Source organism: Epinephelus lanceolatus, chromosome 2, assembly GCF_041903045.1.
Source record: "Epinephelus lanceolatus isolate andai-2023 chromosome 2, ASM4190304v1, whole genome shotgun sequence".
Lineage (NCBI taxonomy): Eukaryota > Metazoa > Chordata > Actinopteri > Perciformes > Serranidae > Epinephelus > Epinephelus lanceolatus.
Genome location: NC_135735.1, coordinates 34,049,354 through 34,070,248, shown reverse-complemented (window position 1 = coordinate 34,070,248; position 20,895 = coordinate 34,049,354). Strand labels below are relative to the sequence as shown.

Below are 20,895 nucleotides of genomic sequence, written 5' to 3'. Positions count from 1 at the left end.
AGCAGCTTTTTCTGGAAGATGTTACACCACACAGACACAGTCTGAGCTGTGATCTTTATAATTATGGAAATATGTATGGTCTCTTACAACTTATGACTTCTTGCATTATTATTATCATCCTATTATTATTTTATCTTGTAGTTATCATCAGCTTGTTTATTCATCCTCACACGTAGACTGATTATTTTCTTTTCTAATAGATAGTCTATGTCAGTGAATGTGGCGTTAAGGGGCCCCACCCTGGGGTTTCTGTTGCACGGCACTGATGATGGATAAAGGTGGAGCGGCTGGACGCACAGGATATCAGAGCTGAGCAGCTGGGGTAGGTGTCGGTAGGCTAATCCAGCTGCTTTGAAAACTTGTGCAACCTTTAGATGTAGAACAAACGGGCACTCACACAGACGAGGCTTCTGTGCTGCTGTCATGTTTAAATATTTGGGGTCCCAGAGGTGCGCACAAGGCTGAACCTACAGTCCTCTCCGCTGCACAAGAAGGTAAGTTTGCTTCTTCGCGTGTTAAGCGTCCTGTAGTTTGAGATCACACAGAGATGGAACATGATACTGAGGATGCATTACAGTTTCGTTTTTGATGTGATTTGGAGCTATAAAAAACTGTGCGCAATATCCTCACACCTGAACTGAAATTTTCTTGTCTTTTTTGCAGACACTAACATATTTTATTGAATTAGGGTGTATTTCAAATCATTAAAAATTGGAGGGTGTCTGTAAGTTCTTTCTGTGTGGATGATATCAATACAAGTAACACTTTTTTAATTGTAGCTATATGTAATATGATCTGTCTTTAATGATTCATGTTAGGATCCGTCTGTCTGACACAAGCTCTCCATAACGTGACATTTAAATGTCTGTACGAGTTTAAGAATATATTGATTGAACCGAAAGTGTTGGGTTCATTAATTTCTTAAATCAATCTTTGCTCATTTCCCCCTCAATCGAAACAGGAAATTTCTCAAAGAGAAGAGAGAGCGAGGCTGGATAGGTGCACGCAGCGCTTGTGCGTAATTTTGCTTAATTGACCAGTGATTTGCATCATGCATCACGCTCAATACGTTCACATGATGATTATTTGACATTATGTCAAGACATTATTTTTCAATCAATGGACTTTAAAATATAGGAGGAATCACTCTAAATCATGTCCACACAGTCCATGATGTGGTGTTTGTATTTCACAGTGTCAGTCTGCATCAGTCAGTGATGCAGCTGTGTTGCTCTGCAGGTGTGGACACCACACTGATAACACAGAGGCTGCCAGGCACTTAGTAAATGCACCAGGACACTGAAGAAGAGCCAGCGGGATGAAATCCATTTAAAATCACAAGTGAAACACATTAAGATTTTTTTTCTTGATGCTGTTTATTGGGTAACAATTTGTTGTTGATAGAGAAACAAATATTGTTGTTATAATATAATAATAATCTTTATTTATTACATCTTGGAATTAATCCATAAAATATTTTTTATCACCCCTGTTATGTTGTTGTAATTCTCAACAGCATACACCATTTGTAAATTGTAGCTGCATATTAGTATGACGACATGCACTCAAGGAAAACATGGGCTTGTGAGTTTTGTACAATGTAATATTCGCCAAATACATTGTTTTCACATTATGTTCCTCACAGTTTGTGAGCATTATAGCTCCACCTCACTGATTTGCAATGTGAATGACACGTCTATATATGCATATTACTTCCTCTTCATGAGATGTATCAGAGAGATGTGTCATAACCTCTGCCTAGGAGGTTGTTTTCTATTTGATGTGTTTATTCTTATTGGTTTGTTTGTCTGTTTGTCAGCAAGATTACAGATAAACTAATGGCCCGATTTTCATGAACTTGGTCAATTTTGTAGTGGATCTGAATCACATTTACATTTACTTTCGCTGGCATTGTGAGACAAGGCATGGTCTTGCCATACATCCTAAAATCCTGTAGATTGTAAAGTTCAGGGATGATACAACATAGACAATATTGTAGAAATGCAATGACTGCATATCACAATCCACACTCATGTGTACCAGTAATCCTCTGGGGTTGCCTACACCAACTCACTCAAACGTCATCCAGAGAGCAGTCGTTACATAGCACTCAGGGACATTGATTTTTTGATGGCGAAGGCATAACCTGCCCTATTTTGCCTTACTCTGATTGGCTTACTGCGATATTCTTACCCTAACCCTGACCAGTCTCACCCCTCATGCTGAAACCTAAACAAACCAACCAAGGAAGGCAATGAGCAAAAAAAAATTTGGCCTCAGGGATGCAATATTATTTTCCTAGGCTGGCGAAGTCATTACTGTCCCTACTCTGGCTCTGATTGGCAGGCTAATCCTGATATTCTTCAGGATTCTTCAAGTACAGTTTTAACACCATGTATTTAAATACTAGTATTAATAAATACATTTATATATACACATTATACTGGTTTGTGTAATAGTTATTCTCTATTACACAAATGAATGAATAAATTGTCTTCCTTGTGAACAGTTTTTCATAACAACTGTTTTTGATGACAAGGTGCCCTGCATGCTTTTATTTCAGTCTAAACATCTGATATTTGTAAATATGTGCATAATAATGTGTTAAGTATGTGAAATATTTAATTTAGAAGTACATAAATGCACAGCTGAGGTGATGAGGCTTCAGTGAGGCACAACCTTTACATATTTCTAATAGTTTTGTAGTGGGTGAGCCTGCAGATGTGCATATTGTAGAAGACTGGACTACCGGCCTTGGCAGAGGTCTGTGCTCTCTGAACACCTCTTACAGTTCATTCATGAGTTGTTTGTGTTTATTCTGTAACACAAAGGTGTTTGGATGACCTTCACCCACTTAATGGCCCCTGACTCATTCATCTCCATCATCTCATCCCCAGCACTGATCTTCATGGTGAATGAGCAGAATGTTGCTTCCTCTGCGAGCCTCAGAAAATGAATGCCACTCTGTGTGACTCTACAGAGACCATGCATCACCTGACAACAGACCACCAACTTAACGCCAGCTGCAACTGCTCCCCGCCCTCCTCCAACTGGACAGTGGTGGATGAAGCCCCACAGCTGCCCACGTTCACCACAGCAGCCAAAGTCAGGGTGATTATTACCTGCATCCTCTGCGGCATATCGGCCTTTTGCAACCTGGCTGTGCTATGGGCGGCGCACAGCGATGGGAAACGCAAATCCCACGTCAGGGTGCTGATAATTAACCTGACGGTGGCCGATCTGCTGGTGACCTTCATCGTGATGCCTGTGGACGCCGTGTGGAACATCACGGTCCAGTGGCTCGCGGGGGACTTTGCCTGCAGGCTGCTGATGTTTCTGAAGCTGCAGGCGATGTACTCCTGCGCCTTTGTCACCATGGTGATCAGCCTGGATAGGCAGTCAGCCATCCTCAACCCTCTGGCTATCAGTAAAGCCAGAAAGAGGAACAGGGTTATGCTGACCGTGGCATGGGGCATGAGTGTCCTGCTGTCTGTCCCTCAGGTAAGAAGGTCAGGACTGGTTGTCATTGTTTTAGGGTATAAACAGTTTTCATTACACATGTCCTGTCCACAAAGTGGCTATGTTAACTTGCACAGAGGAAAATACCCACTTCTTTTCAAGTAAAACTGCAAATGGAAAAAGTATAAAATATGTGGCTGCCAGCTGCCCTCCCAACCTGAGTCTGAAATAAATGATGATCCCATCAGCAAGAAGAGTTCCTCACCATGTTTTTGCTAGCATGAAAATGTATTCATCACCATGAGAGAGGTTGTGCAGGTGAGGACTAATGTGAACAATATTAAGAGGAAATTTAGACAGATAAGTGAAACCAATCGAGACATGTCCTCAGCCTGTGGAACAGGGTATCCTGTGAGCATACAGGTCCATCCAAACGTTACAGAATCTGTTTATTGTCGTCAAATCCCATGAAATGACCAAATTATTAGTGGGGTCGGTTGGGATACTTTTGTATTACCATGAAATAACTTTAAACAGTAGTGAAAATAACTAACTTAACTTAAAATAACAGTGTCTGCTAAACAGTTATCAGGTTTTTTAAATCCCAACCCAAACGTGACAGGCACAGTGTTGCTAAGTGTACAAGCAGTGCATTTTGTAGAAAAGAACATGGTGTCCCAACTGACTCTAACCACTGTAGGATTGGTTGGGACACCTTGATCTAGGCTTTACAATGTCTCTTGTTCACACATTGCTTTGAGAACAGAAAACACTATAAATTACTGAGATATGGAATTTGACACAATATTATCCCAACCATTCCAGGAAGAGCAGAGACACTCCTGTGCCATATGGTAGGACAAAATTCAGACAGCCAACACTAGCGTCAACTGATGTGCTAGAAAATCAGCTTTCCAACATTTTGTTTTTTTGTATGTGGCACAACTAAAACAGTACTGTCAATAAAAAATAACAAAAGACCCAAGACTGTACTTACATGCTGTGGTTTTCGAAACTGTGAGTAAAATGTGAGGAATAGTTAGAAGATCTCCACTCTGGGATTGAAAGTGAAGAGGATTTGGTTGGGTATGAGCATGGTGAATGGGACAGGCATAGTGGTTTTCCAACTTGCTAAGAAGGCACTGTCCCCACTGTCCTCTTGTCCCAATTGACCACACTTTCCCCTACTGTATAGACCTTTTTCACAGCAGACGTTTTGACTTGCCATGGTAAGGAAAGCACAGGTGTATTCTATATTTATTCTATATTTTTGTTTGTATTTTGTAGTGCAGCCAACAAACAGGCCGACAACTTAACAATCCCAAGCAACCTCAGAGACAGATATCTCCAAACCTGGCCACATAAAACTAAAACTATCTGCATGTTTAAACAGCATTATGGTGTGTGAGTGGTAAAATGTGTTTGTCCTGAGACAGTCTCTATGGATAACAGGAGGTCAACCAGAGCGTGGAGAGTTACCACTGGATGATGATACGACCACCAAACACATGGCAGTATAGTCATAGATGTTATCTCCATGCCTATCTTATTATTGTCTTTCCCATCCTCAGCTGTTCCTGTTCCACAATGTGACCATCATCCATCCTGAGGACTTCACTCAGTGCACCACACGTGGAAGTTTTGTCACTCACTGGCATGAAACAGCCTACAACATGTTCACGTTCTCCTGCCTGTTCCTGCTGCCTCTGGTCATCATGATCACCTGCTACACCAGGATCTTCTGTGAGATTTCCAAACGACTGAAAAAGGACAACTGTGAGTTCAGATGAAGCCCTGTGGATCACTTTAATAAAGTGATGAGCTCTTATTTCACATAACCCCTGCTGCAGTTTGACTGACCCTTTTATTCATGGAGGGACACTGATAAAAGCTGAGCTGTGTTTGGTAGATGATTAATGTTTTTTATTCTTTAACCCACACAGGGCTGTGGGGCTTCAACAGGACAGTTCACCCCATATATTCCGTTTCGGCAACCAATAGTAACCACTTTTAAAAGTCAGTATTGAGCCATGTAACGTGAACTATGTTTTGTGTCTGTCATCTGCTCTTCTCCCAGTGCGCTCCAATGAAGTGCATTTGCGGTGTTCGAAGAACAACATCCCCAGAGCCCGGATGAGAACGCTGAAAATGAGTATTGTGATCGTCTCGTCTTTCATTATCTGCTGGACTCCATATTACCTCCTGGGCCTGTGGTACTGGTTCTTCCCCAGCGACCTGGAGGGGAAGGTCTCCCACTCACTGACCCACATCCTGTTCATCTTTGGGCTCCTCAACGCCTGCCTGGACCCAGTCATCTACGGCCTGTTCACCATTCACTTCCGAAAGGGGCTGCGGAGGTTTTACTGCAATGCCACTGTGGCATCCGATCTGGACAACACGGTTTTAACTGGATCTTTCACTTGTGCTGCCAATTCTTTGCCAATGAAAAGAGAGCTGAGCCGTGCCAGCCAGGAGAGGTTCATCCTGTGTGGTGATAACCACAGCAAAGCAGAGTCCATGTCACCAAGGAGCAGCTTTTTAACAGCAGACAACGATACAGAGAGAGATCCAAACCAGTCCAGCCCTGAGAGCATCATGTGAGGAGAGTACGTGATGGAGACTCTCTGACCGTTTTTACTAATTCAATTTATTCAGTGTCTGTCTTGTGTGGGGTCCAGAATTCCTTGACATTTCTATGTCAATTTGACTAACATGCCTCTGTATAAAACGCAAAGGCCAAAAATCCTAACTGCTGTTGGTTGGAAAACACAGAACTTTGTATTTTCTTGAAGAGGGGAAGTTTTGTAAAATAAATACCTAGAACATAACAACCTTATGTTATAAAGGAATGTTTGGTGCTCTGTACATTGTAACTTGTGCTCATCTTGAATTAAATGTTTTCACTGGGACCTGGAGTTTCTATTGTAATAATTCTAAAATATAGCTGAAACTGTAAGCATGCGTTCACGTGGCACAGCACTGGCATGCAGTGTCTGTGCAGATGTCTTATGCAAACAGACTTCTATGTCTGTGGTGATGTGTAGCAGCAGGATGCCTGAGGGGACTGCTGCTGCTAATTAGTGATGAGTCACGGAGGCGAAATGAAAAGGCCATTTCTACCCTTTAATTGTGACAACTTGATATGTGGCAGAGATAGCTAATAACTTAAATAATCCTCCTCAGCTCTGTGGGGAATAAAGATGCATTTGTCTTCTTTTGTTCAGAGAAAAAAAAGACTGAGACAGGTACATGTTCAGTGACTCACCTAACCTCAATGTGGGAGACAAGCATAATTTTAGAAGTAGTGTATTAAAACATGCAATTTTCTAATAAATATGATTTATTAACCAAGATTTATTGTACATATAACTCTAAAGGGAAATCTGCATCACTGAAAATGGCAGCAACTTGTGCTTCTTGCAAGTTTTACAAATAAATTATGCATCTTTAAGTATCTATTCCCAGCACAGTAGTGTATTTCACCCTTCAGGCATTAGCCGCAAGATTTTTTACGTCATTTTCTAACATGGCTACAAGTAATAATAATTTTATCAATCAATCAATCAATCAATCAAACTTTATTTATATAGCGCCTTTCATACATCAAAAATGCAACCCCAAAGTGGCAGTAAAGTAGCGGCAGTAGCTCAGTCCATAGGGACTTGGGTTGGGAACCAGTGGGTCGCCTGTTCAAGTCCCCGCAAACCGCAACAGCAAACAGTGACAATGATTAAAATTCATAGGCCATTGCTGTATTGTTTTTACTGTCAAATCTGATATTGAACATAATGCACGCCTGGCTCTATAAACAGAGCACCTGTGCTTCCATTATGCTTTCCGTGACGTTTGGCCCTTTGGCATCAGTAAAGCTTTTTAGAAATTCAAATAAGGCTTCCAGGTGCATATTAAAATCTGTATCAGTACCAGTTCCTTTGACTGGCGAAGGTTGAGCACAAAAGATGCAACAATGTGGATACATTTTTGTATGACAACAAAAGGATAGATGCCACACAAATGATCCAGAAAGCTTTCAATGAAATGAACATGAGTACATTTTGTCACAAGCATTCCCATATTGTTTTGCTGCCAATATAAAATAATACAGAGAGCAAATCAGGAATAATTCAACAGCCACACATGCCGATTGGTTATAGATGAAAAATAAGCACTCTGATAGACTGAGATCTCCTGAATCTGTGAGCCCATCTCACCTGTTTTCATTTGGTCCGCTGATACTCTGGTGCTCAATACTGAGTAGTTGATTATGCACCCTTTGAATTTGAATGTGATGGGTGGCCACACATAAAACTAGAGCACTCAGCTACTAATGCTGCCCACCAGTATCCATTTTCCATCTGTGTGCATGAACCTGAAAAGCAGGCGTCTGCATTCAAAACCTAAATTGAGTCACTATTTTCACTTTACATTATGCTACATTTCAGGCTAACGTTTCAGGAGGGTCGAGGGGTCAAATAATTCAATACAACGCTTGTTTTTCTTTCCATTAAATTAAAATCTGTATCAGTGGCATGAGGCTGTTTAGCTGCACAATATAAGATACTTCTTCTTTTGTTACTGCCCAAACTCAAACCAAAACTAAACCTAAACTTTCATAGTATACACAGTCCGAATGGGTATTTTTAAGACTTGCATGACAGATTCTAAAATTTCAATCAAACTGAGTAAAAGCTCTGCACCCTGTCCTGTTTTTTGCGTCTTCTGACATTAAAAACAGGACAAATGAAACATCCGAAGACCCCAAAGGCAACAAAATGTCAACGTGCCATGACTAAATACGGCCGAGTCATAATCAGCCTGAATACACTCATCTTTTTAAAATTCATATACGAGACGGCCTTCCAGCACTACAGATATAATGTTCTTGCCTATATCAGCACAAGAACAAATGTCATCCATTTTTGTGTGCTAAGACTAATTCCAGATAAGAGCCTCAAATCTGTATGATTTGTCTTAAAAGCAGACTGTCTCAACTGCCAATAATCAAAAACATACAATAACATTTATTCTAAACCATAAACCCTATCAAGATTTACCTAAAGGAATGGACCAGCAGGCATTTACTGCTTATTCAAAACTATTCAAAGTGAATTCTCTCATTTGTTGCAATGAGCACAGCTCTTGTTATTTAAAGCCCTGGAGAAAATACCACTACACAATGTCTTAAGATGATTCAGACGCATTTATGTAAATTTTTCCCACTTACTTTATTCTTTTGTGAGAAAAAGGAACAAAAATACAGCAGATATATTACACTGCACTAATTGCAGCAATTTTATATGGAAAAATTACATCTGTGTAAGTGAGCATTGTGTATCGAGGAAAATAGTGCAGTAAAGAAGCTTCAAACTGACATGAAATGAACATGCACACAAACACTACATACAATAGTACCTCTGTGTAAAAAAGATTTGTTGCTGTTCTTCAGTTGGCTGCAGCTCTGCTGTGTCCCCGCTGTTATATCACCGCAGTTTCCTGTAGCTGCTTCCATGTCTCTGTTATGGCTTTGTTCCTTTCACCCATAGTCAGCACTCTTCACATGAAAACACAGGAAACACATGACAAGACATTCAACTATGAACTGTTTGTGCTTTGTTCTTCAGATTACAGCTACATGAGGACACAAAGACTGCTACCTTTGCTGGAGGTAGAGATTGCAGGATTCCTCTAGAGTGACACAGCTCTGTGTGTTTTGTTCTCGTGGAGAGTCTGGAAGTGGAAGGATATACTGCTTGATGATGCCAGGCTCTCCAAATCGGAAGATGAAAAGCTTACTTTGGTTTCCATCTGTAGAAGACGCACTGCGGCTGGGGTCCAGGTCACCTGCATAAAACAAACACCTTTACTGAGAGTATTTAAATTTGATATAACCTTGTTTCTGCAGCTTTTTTGGTTACTCCTCTGAAATGTCACCAGTCATCAATATTCATCACCTTCATCAATATTTTCTTTTGCTATGGTGTAATACAAAACAAAACAAAAATGTGGCTTTGGGTTTACCTTGAATGAACAGAGTCTGCTGTCTGGAGTTCAGAGCATAAACAGGATTGCACGGAGTGGCAGTCACATGAGTTGTGGGAGGAATCAAGAAGCACACAGTGGTTTTGTTGATGACATCCTGGAGCAACACTTTCCCATTTCTTTGCACCACAAGCGACTAGTTTAGGCAAGAAAAATAAGACAGTAGGACCCAAAGAGTCAGAAATTACAACACTGTAAGTTCTATAGAAATCCCTTTTGTATTATAAGCTTGAAACTTTTTATTAGCAACTTCAGTGTTTCTACCAAACTCTGCAGGAATGGCACTGGTGCAGTGGCAGTTGGAAGGTCCCCGCTGTCTTTAGGCCTGCAGAGATATAGATAATAATGTGTGGATTCCATGATTGCACCGTATGAAGCACACATTGAATAAGGAAACATATAAAACTCTGGTAACCTTCCAGTGAGCTGTTCTGTGCAGGCTTGTGCCCCTCGTCCTGTGGTGACTGTATGAATTGCTCCACTTTTATACAACACCAAAAGATGGACTTTTGCTGGGGTAAAAGTCTGGATATCATCAGCAGTCCGAGGCCAGGAATCCACAAACTGCATCCTGAAGAAAGCGCTGTCTGTTGCTGCTGTCACACAGACAACAGACAGAGGAGACCCTGAGGGACAGAGAAGAAAAATTAGATCCCAACGTGCCATAGCCTTGTTTGCGTAACAAACATCTAAAAAGCAAAAATGCGGTTAGCTTGTGAGTGTGTTGTATCTGTCCACAAACTGATTCGGCATTATTGCTTTTCAGTGAAGCTTCTTTCAGGGAAATCCTAAATATATATATCACAACTCACTAAGACAAAACAAACTAGAATTCACTGAAACTAGATACTATACTAAAGACTAAAGACTACGATGTTTGCAGATAAAACTCAAAATTGTGTAAAAGTGGCTTTTTCTACCACGTAACCATCAAGAGTTTTCAATAAGATAGATTTAATAAACTGTACTGCCGTAGCTAAACTAAACCAGGGTCAGATTTGATCACATTTCAGAGATACTTCACTAAGAGCTGCTTACCAGATAGCCTGTCCCACACACATACCAGAGCATTATTGAGCCCAAGAGCTATGTAACGGGTGCATGTACTAACAGCAGAGCAGAGGATTTCCTTTGAATTTGGCCATAATACATCTGGCATGGGATCCACATCTGTTTCACAAAGAGAAGGATCAAAAACAGAAACATGTGCCCAGTGCAAACTCGAGTATAAAGAAAGAAGCACAGCAGACGTGAGCTGTTAACAACAGGCAACATATTTTAAAGATGTGAGCACCCAGCAGATTCATCTCTGAACAAATAAGTATCTCACCTTGTTTGTTCTTTGGAGCTTTTTGCAGAAAATACTGAAGAAGATTGTGGCTGCCACTCCACCACACACACACAGCAACAGGCAATCCTGCTGAGTAAAGGTCAGAGATTAAAGAAGACATTAATAGGGGCATGCTCTGCCACTATAGGCTTGAAAATGCCTTAATAAGGGATTGAATAATTATGAGGGATGTAATCCATAAGAAATAATTATCTTGGCCATACCATTTTCCCCACTTTGCTACTCATGTAAGACTATTCATTAACACACCTTTGATCCTTTATCCTGAAAACTGACAGATGTTTTTAGTGGAAGTGCTCTGAAACACTGGCCAATCATAAAAGATCACACATTCAACAAAGCCCCCATCCCCCTCCATTACTAACCTGGCTGAGACTTTGCTATAGTGTCGCCAGGAAACTGACCACAAGGCAGAAGAAAGTGCTGGGTGCAACGTCTGAAAGATTTCACGTAATTAATGTGAGACAGGAAGAGGGCTGAGCATTTACATTCAAGGCTTTATATCACTAGCGGCACAATTTTGGTGTCAGAAGTGGGGATGGAGTGGGAGAGGTCTCAACACGACCAAATTAAAAAAAAATAAAAAAAACTTCAAAGGTTAAAAAATATTACATGCAAAGACTTCAGTTAAAGACCCTGTATGTATTTTATGTATTAAATTTACAAAAGAGCTATCATCATAGAAGCTCAGCTGTCAAATTCTGCTTATGTTTGTGTAAACTGTACCTCGGGCTTTCATTTGTTTCCTTTGTTTTTCCTGCGTCTGTATCAAAAGACTGTTTCTTCTGTTGACAGCTGCTGCTGGTTTCTATGTCCAGAGCCAAACAGTGTGTAAAAAAGTCTGTGATCTGCAAAGCCTCGAGGGAACCATCCAATACTGTCCCTGAAAAACAGCAGTTACACAAACAGTTAACAGTTTGAACACTTCAGTCATTTAAAGAGATACAGTGTATGATCACTAACACACACACACACACACACACACACACCTCTGCATGTACACCATCACCTACATTTACACACAGCAACAAATTATAAATATATAATAAATAGAAAAGTTATACCATAGTTGTTGTGATACATGCTTGCAGTAGATAAAAATATACCTGCTGGAACTTTGGGTGGCTTGATTTTACAGACAAGTGCAACTGGTGACCATTCCACACCCACATCTTCAGATGAGTCTTGATCCTGACGATAATAACCATATAAATTACATTTTTTTCCCCTAAAAATAAAACTACTGAAGTTGTAATTCAATAACATATAGTAGTATCTGAGTAGTTGAACTGACATTTAAAGCTAGGAATGCACAAAAGCCAGTGGGTACACAGCCTGCCAATCAAATTTCAGTACAATACCTGCTGATGTGATCGTGCCGTCTCTAACTCTTTCAGCCATGCTTCTGAGGGGAAGTGATAGACCTCGAGACAAGTGGCACTGTTACCTGACAAAGATGTGACGTGACTCAGTATTTGAATGTCAAGTTTTCAAACTCCTACAATAAAAACAGCTCAAACAGAAAGTTCTTACTTACAGCTGATTGATGCAGCTCCATACTCTCCCCCTTCAGACAGTTCAAATGCCAAGCAAATGCTCCTTTTGTTGACATCTTTCTGATATTGAAAGGAGTTTTTGAATCTGTTATTTTTTATTTTGTCTATTCCTAAAAGGATTTACATCAATTAAACTGTTTTTAAAGCTTCCCAGTAAACTGTAAATTTAAAGGTATACTTCAAGGCAGGATTGTCGGTTACTGCTTGTAAACCGATCGCCAGGGAAATAAAAGTAAAAGTAAAAGCCAACCACAGACAACCACACTCTCATTTGGCACTTCACCTCACTATATTTGCAGTATTTTTGGTGCCATGTGTCTTGCATGCCTGCTGCTTATGGTCTGGTACCTGGTTGCTACCTTTTAATAAAGCCCAGACCTCACCTGAGCACTGTGGGGACACACACCCACAAATGTCCCCAACACAGAAAATAAATAAGTACAGGTAGAGGGCAGAGTCTCTGCAGAAAATACACCATCACACATTTCTAGTGGGCTGTAAGTGATACTAAGATGGTTATACTCTGTGTACTTGAAACTCAACATAAAATTGCTCTATCATGGAAATCCATTAACAGATCATGCAAGCAGAGTTGGATTAGATGGACTGTTGCAATGTCTGGTTATTAGGGATGCATGATAACTATTGGGCCGATAACAGGAAATTATTACGTCATTCCGATAAATCCGATATCATGACGAATAGCCCCGATAACATATATAATTTTGTCAGCACGGCACTGCCCTGCTCCCACTATGAGACCTGAATGGCCTGCAGTGAATGCTGCCTTCAAGTGACGTGGGCATAATCAGAAAAATTCTTTCTGACTGGGAAAATTCAAGAATATCCCCTCATGTCGGAAAACAACTCGTTAACTCGGTCATAATTTCACACAGACGCGCACACGCTCTCTCTATCACACACACACACACACACACACAGACGCGCACATTCTCTCTCACACTAGTGTTGCACGGTATACTGGTACCAACGGTAGACCACGGCACTAAAACTCCACAGTACATATGATACCATAATGTTGGAGTACCGTATAGTACTACGGTACCTCACGGTACCACTACTGTGGGATAAGTTCAAAGTCCAGTCGCAAGAGGGTGAGTGTCCAATAACGGCGAACGGGGGTCACAGACACAGACAAGAATATGTATTCCTGTCAAATACAGATGCCATAGTGCTCCGCAGAGCAAGATAACGGCTTACCGGCGACGGAGAAGCCTGGCTCCAGGTCCAATAATGTCCTCTTGTTGGCGTCATGACTGCCCAGAAGTACCTGAACAGCCAAGCCATGGCGGCACACAGGTATGTGGTGTGTCAGAGGAGAGAAACGAGCCGTTCACATTTCTCTTTGTGGCAGGTAACGGCCCACAAACCTCACCGCACTTTAGGGACTGTTTACTTATGAAGGGACTGTTCTTTACTTGTCAGGGGAGGAGGGAGGCTGGTTGATTTTTATTTTATTTATTTATTTTATTTTGATCCCCCCTATGTTAATCACTTATTCATGCTGTTTTTGAAGTATGAATAAGTCAATAAGTAATTTATTCCATTGAAATATCATTGATGTATTATAGAAAAGTGATTTATCTTTTTATAAATGACAAAAGGCAAATCTGCCTCATTTTTGCTGTGGTATCGTGATACTACTCAGAACCGTGATACTGTCACTGGTATTGTACCGTGGGTCCCAATTTTGGTACCATGACAACACTATCTCTCACACACACACACAGACGCGCGCTCTCTCTCTCTCTTCTAATATGAGATAAAAGAACAACTGAACCTCATTTACCTTAGTGAAAATGTATTCATTTGAATGGAACCATAAGCCAAAATTCTTTAAACTTATTTTTTACTATGGAATGCACTTTTTCAGTTTGTTTACATAGACAAGTCTAACTTTTTCAGTGCAATCATTTTCTATATATATTTATTTTTTTGAACTTCAGTAATGAACTTTTTCAGTTTGTAATCCCGATGCATGTATTTGCATCAGTTCAAGGGGCCTTTATTTTTATATCAGTAAGTAATGCACCTTATTTAAACTGATGTTCATTTGAGATATCAAATAGTTTTTTTGTTTGATATCTTTTCGAAAATGTTTGAGATGCTTGCCAATAGTTTTTCATTGGAAAAAATAAATATCTCTTCATTTAAAGGGTCAGAACTGTTTTGGTTTTGTTCATATTATTGATGTCATGATCTTAGGTACATATATATATACAGTACAGGCCAAAAGTTTGGACACACCTTCTCATTCAATGCGTTTTCTTTATTTTCATGACTATTTACATTGTAGATTCTCACTGAAGGCATCAAAACTATGAATGAACACATGTGGAGTTATGTACTTAACAAAAAAAGGTGAAAAAACTGAAAACATGTTTTATATTCTAGTTTCTTCAAAATAGCAACCCTTTGCTCTGATTACTGCTTTGCACACTCTTGGCATTCTCTCCATGAGCTTCAAGAGGTAGTCACCTGAAATGGTTTCCACTTCACAGGTGTGCCTTATCAGGGTTAATTAGTGGAATTTCTTGCTTTACCAATGGGGTTGGGACCATCAGTTGTGTTGTGCAGAAGTCAGGTTAATACACAGCCGACAGCCCTATTGGACAACTGTTAAAATTCATATTATGGCAAGAACCAATCAGCTAACTAAAGAAAAACCAGTGGCCATCATTACTTTAAGAAATGAAGGTCAGTCAGTCCGGAAAATTGCAAAAACTTTAAATGTGTCCCCAAGTGGAGTCGCAAAAACCATCAAGCGCTACAACGAAACTGGCACACATGAGGACCGACCCAGGAAAGGAAGACCAAGAGTCACCTCTGCTTCTGAGGATAAGTTCATCCGAGTCACCAGCCTCAGAAATGGCAAGTTAACAGCAGCTCAGATCAGAGACCAGATGAATGCCACACAGAGTTCTAGCAGCAGACCCATCTCTAGAACAACTGTTAAGAGGAGACTGCGCGAATCAGGCCTTCATGGTCGAATAGCTGCTAGGAAACCACTGCTAAGGAGAGGCAACAAGCAGAAGAGATTTGTTTGGGCCAAGAAACACAAGGAATGGACATTAGACCAGTGGAAATCTGTGCTTTGGTCTGATGAGTCCAAATTTGAGATCTTTGGTTCCAACCGCCGTGTCTTTGTGAGACGCAGAAAAGGTGAACGGATGGATTCCACATGCCTGGTTCCCACTGTGAAGCATGGAGGAGGAGGTGTGATGGTGTGGGGGTGTTTTGCTGGTGACACTGTTGGGGATTTATTCAAAATTGAAGGCACACTGAACCAGCATGGCTACCACAGCATCCTGCAGCGACATGCCATCCCATCCGGTTTGCGTTTAGTTGGACGATCATTTATTTTTCAACAGGACAATGACCCCAAACACACCTCCAGGCTGTGTAAGGGCTATTTGACCAAGAAGGAGACTGATGGAGTGCTGCGGCAGATGACCTGGCCTCCACAGTCACCGGATCTGAACCCAATCGAGGTGGTTTGGGGTGAGCTGGACCGCAGAGTGAAGGCAAAGGGGCCAACAAGTGCTAAACACCTCTGGGAACTCCTTCAAGACTGTTGGAAAACCATTTCAGGTGACTACCTCTTGAAGCTCATGGAGAGAATGCCAAGAGTGTGCAAAGCAGTAATCAGAGCAAAGGGTGGCTATTTTGAAGAAACTAGAATATAAAACATGTTTTCAGTTATTTCACCTTTTTTTGTTAAGTACATAACTCCACATGTGTTCATTCATAGTTTTGATGCCTTCAGTGAGAATCTACAATGTAAATAGTCATGAAAATAAAGAAAACACATTGAATGAGAAGGTGTGTCCAAACTTTTGGCCTGTACTGTATATATATATATATATATATATATATATATATATGCACTGTATATGTGTGTGTGTTATCGGTTATTGGTATTGGCCTTTAGGAGCTGAAAGTTATCGGTTATTGGTATCTGTTTAAAAGAAAAGTTATCGTGCATCCATACTGGTTGTGAAGAAACCTATATATGTAGTAAAAGGGAAATACACCAGTTTTGATAAGACTTGGGGTTCATTCATGAAATTTCTGGAGAGGGAAGATTTTGCTAAACCCTTGTAGTGAAGTACTGTTAATATAAATTTCTATTTGACTTTTAAAGGGCTTTGTTGTCACAGTTATGACTTTTACTTTCATTATATTCAAAGTGCCTTTATGTGTTTTGTTTAGGTGTGCCTTTTTTGTCTCCTTTTTATGTTTAATATGAAGTATTTTCTGTGGTGAAAGACAAAATTAAGATTTCTCCTGTATTTTTTTCTTCTACAAATACATAAAAATGGAAGTGGATAAACAAAATATCACAGCAAATACATATGTAAATAACACTGACAATACGTACCATGATGTTTATAACACTGAGGAGGTAAATACTTTGACAGTGATATGCAAAGACTCTGGCAACACCTGCAGTGAAAGATAAAAGCAGCTGATGTCAGTATTACGATACATTCTGAACTCTTTCTGAAAACTTCTTGGGGGTCTCCAGTTTTAACCTTTCGTTCCTCTGAATCACAGGTGTTATTGTCTCCGTTCAGTGCAGTAATAATTCATGACTTCAGAATCAAGCTAGAGCATTTCAAGTGTATAAATAAATGTCAATCTATATCATATTTTATTTGTGAAAATCCGACTATCTACATGCTTTATGCAGGAGAGGTATGAGAGAGGCGTGCTACCCACCCATATCATCAACAGTGCCGAGCAGATAGGCTGTCTCAGCCATTCTGGTCATTTGAATAGATGTAATTTCCAGTGTGTCCTGCAGCCACTCTGCAGCGCAGATCAGAGAAGATGCACACCACACAGACAAGCCGTGGGAGTGACCTAGGCTGAGGTACCTGTCATCATCTGAACACGTCAGGCAGTTGGTGCTCTCTGGAAGCTGACAGATAAGTCATGAAAAATGAGCATTGACATTTCTTTTGGAAAACATGAATCTTTTTATTCAATAACCTATTTACTTTCTTTACTAGAATAAAAAGCAAGGGCTTTGTTTGCCCATAGAGCCCTCTGGACATATTTGATATTGGGCTAGAGGTCAATATAATACACAGTTTATGCAGGGTTTTGACCGATGATTTGTCAAGTATGTGAAGCTTAACCCAGAAGCCAGAAACAACCTAATAAATTTAAACTCCACATCTGTACCTGTGTTTCACCGGATAGTTCCAAAGTAGGTGTTTTCTGTCTGGATGCCTCTGTTTGGCAAGCTGCAGCCATATCTGAGTCTGGGGTACTTTCTTATGTGCACTTGGATAGCCTATTAATTATATATATAAAAAAAATTATACAAAGTATTTTGTTCTCTGTAATTTTTTTTTTTCATTTTTGTTTTTGTCATGCTGATGGAAAAAAGTAACAACATTTTACATTGTAAAAATAGCCCATCACAATTAAATGCCCAGCATATATACTATGGACAGAAGTAGCTATTACCATCAAAACACTTTTTAAAGTATCAAATTAAAATGCTCATATACTTACACTCACTAGTGACTTTATTAGATACACCTGTTAAACTGCTCGTTAACAGAAATAGCGAATCAACCAATCATGCAGCAGCAAGTCAATGTATTTAGGCATGTAGACAGTAGACACAGTCAAGACAACCTGCTGAACCTGCTTATAGAGGATGGTCTGAAAAAGACAAAGTGAGCAGCAGTTCTCTGGGTGAAAATGGATTGTTGAAAATGGCCAGACTGGTTAAAAATGATAGAAAGGCAACAGTAACTCAAATAACCACTTGTTACAACTGAGCAGATGGGCTACAGCAGCACAAGACCACACCACACCAGGTGCCACTCCTGTCAGCTAACAACAGGAAACTGAGGCTACAGTTCACACAGGCTCACCAAGACTGGACAATAGAAAATTGGTAAAATGTTGCCTGGTCTGACGAGTCTTGATTTCTGCTGCAACATTCAGATGATAGGGTCAGGATTTGGTGTAAACAACATGAAAGCATGGATCCATCCTGCCTTGTATCAGCGGTTCAGGCTGCTGGCGGTGTAATGGTGTGGGGGATATTTTCTTGGCACACTTTGGGGCCCTTAAATTCAACTGAACATGGTTTAAACACCACAGCCTATCTGAGTATTGTTGCTGACCGTGTCCATCCCTTTATGACCACAGTGTGCCCATCTTCTGATGGCTACTTCCAGCAGGATAACACACCATGTCACAAAGCTCAAATGATCTCAAACTGGTTTCTTGAACGTGACAATAAGTTCACTGTACTCCAATGGCCTCCACAGTCACCAGATCTCAATCCAATAGAGCACCTTTGGGATGTGGTGGAAGGGGAGATTCACATCATGGATGTGCAGCTGACAAATCTGCAGCAACTGTGTGATGCTATCATGTCAATATGGACCAAAATCTCTGAGGAATGTTTCCAGCACCTTGTTGAATCTATGCCACAAAGAATTAAGATAATTCTGAAGGCAAAAGGTGGTCAAACCTGGTACTGGTAAGGTGTCCTAATAAAGTGGCCAGTGAGTGTATTGAATTATTACTGATACATTAATATGTAGGAGCTGGTATTGTAGTGTTATTTCTGAGCTCATTCTATATGATACGATTGATATGCTACTGGATAGTTTAATCTGGAAAATGCATCATATTTTCTAAGATGATCATATATTTTATAAAGAGACAATCTGCATAGTAGTTGTTACCTGAATGTAGTGGGAGAAAGGTGCAACAGTTGCCTCTGAAATGTAGTTTAAGTATAAGTAACATGAAACAGAATTAACTTTACCTAGGTAACTCCTGTTAAAACTGTACAGAACTTTACAAAGAGTACAGCAGGCCTGTCTCTACTTGACCAAAAGTACTCAGTTACACAGCACTATTGTAAATACAGCTCGCATACAAAAAAACTACACAGTCATACTTATACTACACTCACACTTACCCTACACTAATGTAGGGTAACACAGACACAAGTAATTAATCCATGTCGGTATATAACTATAAATAACGTTACATGTAGGCTAATATCTGGGTCTCAGGAGGAGACATGTTAGCTATTAGCTAAAACAGCATGTTAGCTAATCTAGCGCTAACACTGCAGAGGTGCTAACACAAGATAAAGTTACAGCTAGTGCTAATTAGCTACTACACCCACAGTGAACAAGGAGAACTCACAATGACCTTTTGTTAGCTGTGAATTGAAAAATATCTCACCTCGAAATGTCATTTAATTTCACAGCAGCTGTCTTATCTTCATTTGTCCTATGAAGCAGCCTTAGACCCAAGGGTGCTAAGTGTATCACGGTCGTCATGACAACTGTTGCTAAGTCCCCTCTGCGGAGCACTCAGTGATGTTGCATTCGCGTGTCCCTCGGAGGTCACGTTTCTCCATCTGAGAAGTGTTTAATCTGACTTCGGTGCGTTCATGAGCTTTAAATTGTAATGTTGATATAAGATGTGTTGTCTTTTGTTGCTCAGAGCGTGCATCGTCCCAGTTAAACTCCATGATGTTTTCCAAGTATGCTATTACACTCTGAAGCTTTATATTACAAAATTATGTTGTCCCAGACATGTACAGTGTAGAGTCTATAATGTAATTTTGAACATCCAGAATACATTCTGACTAGCAAAAATGCCATTGTGGGTTTCCACAGTTGTTATTATGACTATAGTAAAAATTCAATAATAGATATCTACAATTAGAGTAATGACTAGGAACAATGCAACTACAGATATATATGTTTGTATTAGTCAGAACAGCAATTAGGCCCTCAGATATCTACAATGACACTCTCACTCATAGAAAATGTATTTCAGAATATCTAAAACTGTATTTCTTCTAATAAAAATTCAATTCAAGATATCTTTAAATCCTTAAAAAGTAGAAGTGGCCAACTTAACATTTGGTAACTAGAGTGAATAGGCATTGCAGATATCTGTAATTAAATTCTTCCTGGTCAATATGACTTTTTGCTATTCATGTGTCTTGGGCCTTTAAATTCAGATATCCACAACACCCACAATTAACAGTAATAGCTGCAGTAAAATTCTTAATAGGAAAAACTTCAATTTCCAATATCCTCAATCTGATTGCTGGGCTACTAGTCCTTATTTTCATTTCAGATGTTCAGGATAAAAAATTGCATTGTTCCTAGTCATAATTCAAATTGTAGGTATCTGAAATTGAATATTTACTAGTCTTAATACCAACTGTGGATATCCATTATGACATCTTTCACCAGTCAGAATATATTTTGGATATTCAAAATTACATTATGGATATCTGGAATGGTTTTTCATGTTAGATATCTGAAATAAAAATAGTATCAGTAACAACTGGACTGTAGGCATCTGAAGTAGGTGACTCTCCTAGTTCGAATTCTACGACAAACACCCAGAATATTTATTCTAGATATCTGCAAAGACATTGTGGATATCTAAAATGGAAAGCCC

The 20,895-nt window shown here is 39.9% G+C and overlaps 2 protein-coding genes across 2 annotated transcripts; one reads left to right on the top strand and one right to left on the bottom strand.

Annotated features, from left to right (window-relative positions):
* Window positions 1-294: 294 nt before the first annotated feature.
* LOC117251572 (putative gonadotropin-releasing hormone II receptor) lies at window positions 295-6,361 on the top strand. The gene is made up of 4 exons (XM_033618023.2): window positions 295-494; window positions 2,898-3,501; window positions 5,031-5,235; window positions 5,537-6,361. Exons 2-4 carry the CDS (start codon window positions 2,953-2,955, stop codon window positions 6,058-6,060), a joined length of 1,278 nt encoding a protein of 425 aa, XP_033473914.1. The 5' UTR covers window positions 295-494; window positions 2,898-2,952; the 3' UTR covers window positions 6,061-6,361.
* A 661-nt stretch (window positions 6,362-7,022) lies between these two features.
* Window positions 7,023-19,737, bottom strand: wdr93 (WD repeat domain 93). The gene is made up of 15 exons (XM_078161010.1): window positions 19,657-19,737; window positions 17,149-17,350; window positions 16,808-16,872; window positions 12,387-12,465; window positions 12,211-12,296; window positions 11,956-12,040; window positions 11,576-11,732; window positions 11,215-11,285; window positions 10,829-10,915; window positions 10,537-10,668; window positions 9,914-10,124; window positions 9,763-9,823; window positions 9,478-9,634; window positions 9,114-9,300; window positions 7,023-9,010 (listed from the first exon to the last, which is right to left on the bottom strand). Exons 2-15 carry the CDS (start codon window positions 17,198-17,200, stop codon window positions 8,935-8,937), a joined length of 1,506 nt encoding a protein of 501 aa, XP_078017136.1. The 5' UTR covers window positions 17,201-17,350; window positions 19,657-19,737; the 3' UTR covers window positions 7,023-8,934.
* Between the last annotated feature and the right edge of the window lie 1,158 nt (window positions 19,738-20,895).

Coding starts and splice junctions, on each gene's coding strand:
- LOC117251572 (XM_033618023.2), top strand. CDS start 2,953: ATGAATGCCACTCTGTGTGACTCTACAGAGACCATGCATCACCTGACA. Junction 3,502..5,030: donor TCCTGCTGTCTGTCCCTCAG/GTAAGAAGGTCA, acceptor TCCCATCCTCAG/CTGTTCCTGTTCCACAATGT. Junction 5,236..5,536: donor ACGACTGAAAAAGGACAACT/GTGAGTTCAGAT, acceptor CTCTTCTCCCAG/TGCGCTCCAATGAAGTGCAT.
- wdr93 (XM_078161010.1), bottom strand. CDS start 17,200: ATGACCAGAATGGCTGAGACAGCCTATCTGCTCGGCACTGTTGATGAT. Junction 11,286..11,575: donor GAAACAAATGAAAGCCCGAG/GTACAGTTTACA, acceptor GAAATCTTTCAG/ACGTTGCACCCAGCACTTTC. Junction 9,011..9,113: donor AATCTCTACCTCCAGCAAAG/GTAGCAGTCTTT, acceptor TTTCATGTGAAG/AGTGCTGACTATGGGTGAAA.